This window comes from Coffea arabica, chromosome 3e, assembly GCF_036785885.1.
Source record: "Coffea arabica cultivar ET-39 chromosome 3e, Coffea Arabica ET-39 HiFi, whole genome shotgun sequence".
Classification (NCBI taxonomy): domain Eukaryota; kingdom Viridiplantae; phylum Streptophyta; class Magnoliopsida; order Gentianales; family Rubiaceae; genus Coffea; species Coffea arabica.
In genome coordinates, this window is record NC_092315.1 from 13493907 (window position 1) to 13501657 (window position 7751).

At 34.6% G+C, this 7751-nt stretch overlaps 1 protein-coding gene and 1 pseudogene across 1 annotated transcript; both read left to right on the forward strand.

Moving 5' to 3' along the window:
* Nucleotides 1-3395: 3395 nt before the first annotated feature.
* LOC140038394 (expansin-A13-like) lies at nt 3396-3875 on the forward strand. Its single transcript, XM_072083734.1, has one exon. The coding sequence runs from the start codon at nt 3396-3398 to the stop codon at nt 3873-3875; it is 480 nt and encodes a 159-aa protein (XP_071939835.1).
* An 853-nt stretch (nt 3876-4728) lies between these two features.
* Nucleotides 4729-5433, forward strand: LOC140038657 (nucleoside diphosphate kinase 3-like; annotated as a pseudogene).
* Nucleotides 5434-7751: the final 2318 nt, after the last annotated feature.

Here is a 7751-nt window from a genome sequence, read left to right on the forward strand (position 1 = left end):
AATCCATAGTCACATTTTTTTTAATCTCCGTTCAGATCAATGTAACATTTTTTAAACAATGTGTAACTCTATGTGAATTATTTATAAAACTTAATAACAGAAACGCAATCTATTATAAATATGTACAAGAAGTTTACATAAAATTACAAAATGTTCAAAACATGTTACACTGTTCAAGGACGATTTTATAGTGTTACCAAAGTTGGAGGGATGTGAGTTACATAAATAGAGTTCACAAGGAGGGTAAAAGTGGAACAAAAATAATAAAGGGTTGACAATGATACCAAAGTTATCATTCCAGGGGTGCTAAGTGTGATTTCGAAACATGAGGGGTGCTAGGTGTAATTAGAAGAAACCTCAAGGGAGGTTTCTGATATTAACCCTTGTTTTTATGAGTTTCAATTATGAAATTATAATGGATAATAACTTGATGTTGTGTTGATATTTTAGTACTTGATTATTTGCTAAAATTTGACTATAATAAAATTATCTAAGAAATTTTCATTAGCCTCGTAGGCGCCCCGCTGGGGAAGCGGGGCGGGGCAGGGGAGTTAGTAGGCAGTGAGACAGGGGTCTGCCCCGCCCCGTTGCCATCATAGCCGAAATTTGAGCCTGATTCTAAATAGATGGAGGTTAATCTAGACAAGGCTTAATTGAAGTGCTATTTTTCCACCATTACATTGCTGTTTGTTTATTAAATCTAAATGTAATAAATTCTATTCATTCAAATTAAAGAACCCCTATCGTTTCAGCATACTTTTTATCAGGCACAAAGCAAAATAAAAATGGAACAACTGCTTAGAGTAAAACAAACAAAATCTCAAGCAGCCAGAAAGATTTAATTGATAAGTAACATCAAAATAGGGAATATGGTTTGTATCCTGAATGACATCACCGATGATTTCCTATTGCTCAGGGGTTGTATCAATGCCTATTGGATTACGGGTATAGCACAACCATGAAGCTGCACAAATGATCCTTCCAGGGCTGCTTGGTAAAGTGGAGTAGAAATAGCATAGGACTGAAGTGTTTAGCAAGAAAAGGAAAGATATAAGCCAAATATATTGGATGCACTTTTTCTTTATCACTCGGAAACAAAAATGAGAAAGAACAGGGACCAAATGGTGGTTGTTAGAAGTCCACAAGTTTGGCGAAATGAGCTCTTTTGTATTTAAGGAAAAAGTGCAGCTAATCAATAAGGAGAAGGAAGCAAAAAGGTCTGAAACTTTATATATGCTAAGCGCTGTGATTCTGCCAACTATATCACAAGGATACAATGCAATAATCTGAACTGCTTTTTCAATCAACTTTTTACATTTTTTTTAAAGCTTAAAAGATCCAAAATCAGAAGCTAAAAAAGGCCTGCTTTTGGTATTCTGATTTTGAGCTTTTCTAAAATCAACTTTTCAAAATACGAATATCAAATTAGAACATGCCCAAGCCCAATCATTAGTATTCTTGAAAATTAAAAGCCTAAGACAGTTCCTAGAGGGAAAAGGACAGAAACCGGCAAACAATGAAGAATATGACGAACTCAGTCCTAAGGAAATGAAAAGCAAAGGAACTATAAGAAGAATACAAGCACTGAACAATGACCTCCAGAAATAGTGGCCTACTCGTTTAAAGCACTGGGATGGAAAATTGTTTTATTGGAAACAAAACCTACACATTCATCTTGATGGATGCTACAAACATACTTTTACGTGTTTCTGTTTCCTCCAGGATTATGGAAAGTAGCTTTTATGTTACAACTCAAGTAATCTCCAAGCAAAAGGGGCAATTAGGCGTTTAACTATAACCCATCTGCATCCACTACTACCTCTGCTGAACAGAAGCTTGCCCTCTGATTCAGAAAAAAATCCAATTGCTTGTCTAATGACAGATCAACAAATTTAACACCAATAGTTTATTATGAACCTCGCACACAAAATCTCATTACAAATGAACAGATTTAACAGTAGGTAATCTACAAGTGGCAAGAAAACAGCAGTGCAGCAGACAAAATAAGATCAAGGCAGAAGTAGAGTAAGGAGTTCACCTTACAAAAGCACCAGGCCTAAGGTTTCATGAATTCTTATTACAATCATAATTGAACAGAAACGAGTACCCTCAATTACTTATGTTAAATATAGATCTTAATTATGAACAGGAAAACATGAAGAGCTGAACAAGAAAATCACTTCACAAATCACCGAAACTAAGCGTTCATCAATATCTATCACAATCATAACTAACCACAAACCACTAAGCTCTTTAACTATATAACAAGAAAAATGCAGCCCTTAATTCTAAAAGAAATGCATCAACACCAAAACAAGCAAACCACGTGAATGCAACCTTCAATTATGACCAGCAAATTGATAAATACAAAACAAACCGCTGGCCTCAGAATTGAAGCAAGAAACAAAAGATTCAAACTCTGTCTGACGCTAATCAATCAACCGCCTGTGGTCTCACAATTGAAGAAAGGAGAAAAAGAATTCATGCCCTACCTGAACCTTATCAGTTATACTACCTGAATTTAATCAATGGTACATGTAAATTCATACATGGTAAGTAAACAGAAGCCACGTAAATCTTCAGCAGCTCTAACTGACGTAAATCTTTAGAAGCTGAAATTCGCAAATAGCTTAGAAGCTCAAACTCGCATAAAGCTTTCTCGCCTACCAATCTGCTGAGAAAGTCATCTTCAAAGCAGCATTTGGCCATGCGGCTCCCACACACTGCTTGACACATCGCCCACTCACCACTGATCTTAATTTGTGAAGCGGTCTTAATTTCCATGCAATAAACTTCCCGAGCGGAGTTAATTTGATTTTTTTTTGTTGGTAAGAGGAGTTATTTTAATTTGATGGTCCTAATTTGAATGTAATATATTTCGCACAATCGGACAGTTGACCACAAGCCAGCCTGATATCTATGAATTTTACTTGCAAAAGGAAGCACACACCTGAAGAAGGAAAGTAAACGCACACCAACTGCTCCAAAAAGTTTCTTGTCCAACTAACAATACCAAATGCGCTCAAAGTTGAAAATTACCGGATAACTGGTCCATTTTCACTGTAGCAACCGAACTCTCGCTTAGTATGGTAATGATTATTATTTCTATGGGGAATATGAACTTGGATAATTAGTTTATGTTGGTCAAAGATTGTTATTTAGTCAACTTCTCTATCCCACTTTTATTATAGAGCAAATTATCCGGTTGGCCATTAAACATTTGCAATCGTCGAGTTTTGGTCACTCAACTATTAAAAGTCTGGTTTTGGCCACTAAAGTGCATAAAAGCGAGACGCGATGCCATTCTGTTAGATTTAGCCGTTAACTTCATCGATGTGTCTGTCCGTGCGATTTCCAATACAAAAGGCAGGGACAATTTAGGACCTGAGAGTAGCATGAATGCTACTCTCCCAGCTAGTCCGCTCCCACTACCCCAGCTAGTCCGCTCCCACTACCACTACTTCCCTTCTTCCTCCACCCCCTCCTCCTACACAGAGTGGAGATCCGCCAGAGCCACCTACTACGCCGTCGCGGAACCGGGAGACCCGGTTGGTGGGGCTTGTGGTTATGGGGACCTGGAGAAAATGGGATACGGGAAAGCCACAGCTGCACTCAGTAAAGTCCTGTTTGAAAAGGGTCAGATCTGTGGAGCTTGCTTTCAAGTTAGGCGTGTTCAGGACATGAGATGGTGTATTCTTGGGACTTCCATTATTGTTACTGCGACTAACTTTTGTGCTCCGAATTATGGGTTTGAAGCTGATGGTGGAGGACATTGTAATTTCCCTAATGCACATTTTGTACTTCCCATTGAAGCTTTTGAGAAAATTGCCATTTGGAAAGCTTCCAATATACCCATTCAACATCGCAAGTATTGAGTTTGTGTGCTTATTCTTTAGCTGAATTCTCCTTTTCTTTCCTGTTGTTTTTTTTTTCTCTGAGCTAGAGTTACTCGTGTAATGGTATATTTGTAGCTGCATCTATTTTTTCAGGCCTATTCTGTAAACAATTTTTTTTTTAATTTTATAAATAGTTGGTAAAGTAATCTTTATTAGCTTTTTACAACAAGAAGAAGAAGGTCTATTTTCAACTTCCTAAATTGACCCTGCTTTTTGTATTGGAAATCGTGCAAACAGACGCATCGATGAAGTTAACGGCTAAATCTAACAGAATGGCCTCGCGTCTCGCTTTTATATATTTGAGTGGCCAAAACCAGACTTTTAATAGTTGAGTGACCAAAACTCGACGATTGCAAAAGTTTAGTGGCCAATCGGATAATTTGCTCTTTATTATATTGCTATTTCTCTTACATAAACATCATGTTTTACTTCTTTTTTGTTTTCTTAACATTCAATAACTATTAGTTGAATAAAAAATAAATACAACAAGTTCCAAAAAATAATATATAATAGAAAATTAAAAAATACAGCAGAAAATTCATGAAAAATCTCATTTTTTATGCATTTTGATTTTTTGAGTTTGTTAAATTTTGTGTATTACTAAGTTAATAGTTATTGGATATTAAGGAAATAAAAAAGAACTAAAACATGATGTTTATATAAGAGAAATAGCAATATAATAAAAAGTGGGATAGAAAGTGGCACAGGATGCGAGACAGAAGATCCATTGCGATTATTGTTGGTCTCTCTTTCTGACCTTTTCACCTCAAACCCCGAACCGGTTTTTTCATAAATTTTGATTAGATAAATTGAGAAAAGGAAAAGAAAGAAAATGAGATTTTAAATTTGCAGATATGCTACACGAGCTGCAAGGACTCTTCTTTCTACTTCCAGCAGGCAAAGCTCTCGTGCCTTTTCCGAAGGGCGAACAACAGTAGTTTCATTGAGAGCAAGGGCAACTACTCTTGCCGTGCCTGACAAGGTGGATCCAGGAAATGCTTCTAGAAGTTCGATTTCAGGGCTCCTTGCCCTTCCTGCAGCAGCTTACATGCTCACAGAGCAAGAAGCACATGCTGCAGAGTTGGAACGCACTTTTGTTACCATCAAGACTGATGGGGTGCAGAGAGGATTGATTGCAAAAATTATATCCCGCTTGAATGCAAAGGTTTTAAGCTCATGGCAATGAAAATTGTGGTTCCTTCAAAGGAATTTGCACAAAAGCATTATCATGATCTCAAGGAAAAGACCATTCTTTAATGGCCTCTGTGGCTTCCTAAGCTCTGGTCCTGTCATTGCCATGGTTTGGGAAGGTGAAGAAGTAATAAAATCCGACTGGAAACTTATTGGAGCTACAAATCCACAGAAATCAGAACCTGGAACCATCAGAGGTGACTTTGCTGTTGTGGTTGGAAGGAATATTATTCATGGAAGTGATGGCCCTAAGACTGTAAGGGATGAAATCAGCCTATGGTTCAAGCCCGAAGAGTTGGTTAGCTACACAAGCAATGCAGAAAAATGGGTCTATGGAGTCAATTGAGACTTTTTTTTTTTCCAATTTACAATTTCTTCTGCAACTTCAGCCCACATCAAAGAGTGGATGAACACAAAATTATCAAAATAATGTGAATGTTTTTGTCTAAGGAACAACACTATTTCAAAGCAAACTCATAGTGAAAATCACTGCAATAATTTGTTTCCCCAAATTAATTTGTGAGTGACTCAAGTCAATGCAATTTTACCTTGACAGTTTCTCTAATAAAAAAATTATTTTTTCTTTTAGATATGTATAGTTATTTTTGTTACATTTATTTAATTACATTATTGGAGGGTTACATATTGTAAGCATGTTTGGAACTAAGTAAAATTAGCAACGAAATAAAACTAACCAATCTATAATCCTATACCAAATCCAAACATTATTTTTGGTATATATGATTAGCAAATTGTATTTGTTAAGAGAATGATTATCATATGACATGTTTGGAACAATGTCAAAATTAGGGAACTAAATAGATCAACCAATACATGACATTATGAAAAATCCAAATAGAGGACATGAATCGATTTTTGGTAAAAAATAATTAAGTAATCTAAGAAACAAGAATGGGATATATATATATATATATCTTGTATACACTGTCAGTTTTGGATGAATAACAACTATGCAAAATTTGAATTTAAAATATTACTTTTATGCATATATCGATCATATAAAAAATCAAAACATGTGAGAAAGTGATGAGATGGTGATCAAAACAAAGGTGACATTTAATTTTTGACCAAAACAGATGATAACCCATCTCAAGGCATGTAAATTAATTGATATATTGAATCAATTTTTGAAAAAATTACTACGGCTCACTCAGCAAAGGAGCGTTGGGATATATTGGAAAAGACATACAAAAGGATTAACAGGATCCAACAAAATAATTTGATGATATTAAAAAGGAAATTTAAACTTGTCTATTGAATCATATTTTTCTCGTTTGTCAGATATTAAAAACAAGATCGCACCTAATCAGTATGACGTTCTTGCCAGAACATTTATTGTGAAAGTTCTCAACACCCTATCCATGAATTTTAATCATATAGTAGCTGTGATTTTTAATCATATAGTAGCTGTGATTCAGGAGATAAAGATTAGGAAAATTTTAAGTATTGAAGAATTGCAGGAATCATTAATTCTATATGAGCAAAGAATGAATAAAAAGTTGGAAAATACCCTGGAGAAGGATATAATAGAGAAGGTATTACAAATGCAGTTGCATTTGAGAGGTAATAATGAAGCAAATGAGCAAAGTGAATTCAGTCAGATGAATCCAAGCTACAATAATAGAGGTGGCTAAAATATCAGAGGTGGTCGTGGCAACAATAATAGAGGCAGAGGAGGTACATCAAATCTTGGACGCGATAGAGGTAATAATTTTAATTTTAAAGGTAGTCATGGTAGAGGCAGAGGTGGTAATTTTGGCAAAGAAAATAATTTTAATCAATATAATTTTAAAATAATTTTGGACAGAGAATTTAATGTTATAATTGTGAAAAATTGAGCCATAGACAGTTTAAATACAAATTTTGAAAAATTATAGACAGAAATTTTTAGATTAATGTTACTGACAATCAGGTTCAGGATAATAATAAAAAATCTAAAATTTTATTATTAACTTGTAATATTGTTGATGTGGTTGATAAAAAAAATGGTATTTAAATATGGGTTACAACAATCATATATCTGGCAAGAAAGAATTATTTTTTGAGATTGACGAATCTGTCGATGGTGAAATTAAATTTGGAAATAACATTATTTTACTAGTGTTTGTCAGAGAAAAAATTCCTATCAGTTTAAAAAATGGGTCTACTAATTTTATTTCTGATGTTTTCTATGTTCATGAGCTGCATCATAATTTGTTGAGCATGGATCAATTGTCTAAGAAAAAAAATATGATATTCGCATTAGGAATGGTAATTACACCATTTTTAATAAAAAAAATATTAAAATGATTGCCAGTTCAAATCGCTTATTTTCACTGAAATTGAGTACTACCAATTTTTCTTGTTTAAGTATGATGATAGATGACAATAATTGGTTTTGACGGTTTGAGATTTTTGGCTAATAGAAAAATGATTAGTAGGCAACCTAGTATTAGAAATTCTGGTAAAGTTTGTAATCTGTGTGTTTTGAAAAAACAACACAGGGTTGTCTTTCAAACAGGCAAATCCTGAAGGGTTAGAAGACCAATGAAAATTATTCATTCGTATTTGTGCACTGTGAAAGTTCCTTCTAATGGTGATTGTAGGTATTTTATTACCTTTATTAATGATTTCAGTAGAAAAGCCCGGATGTATTTTTTGAAA

Bases quoted from the DNA above. Each gene is read 5' to 3' on its own strand.
- LOC140038394 (XM_072083734.1), top strand. From the start codon at position 3,396: ATGAATGCTACTCTCCCAGCTAGTCCGCTCCCACTACCCCAGCTAGTC.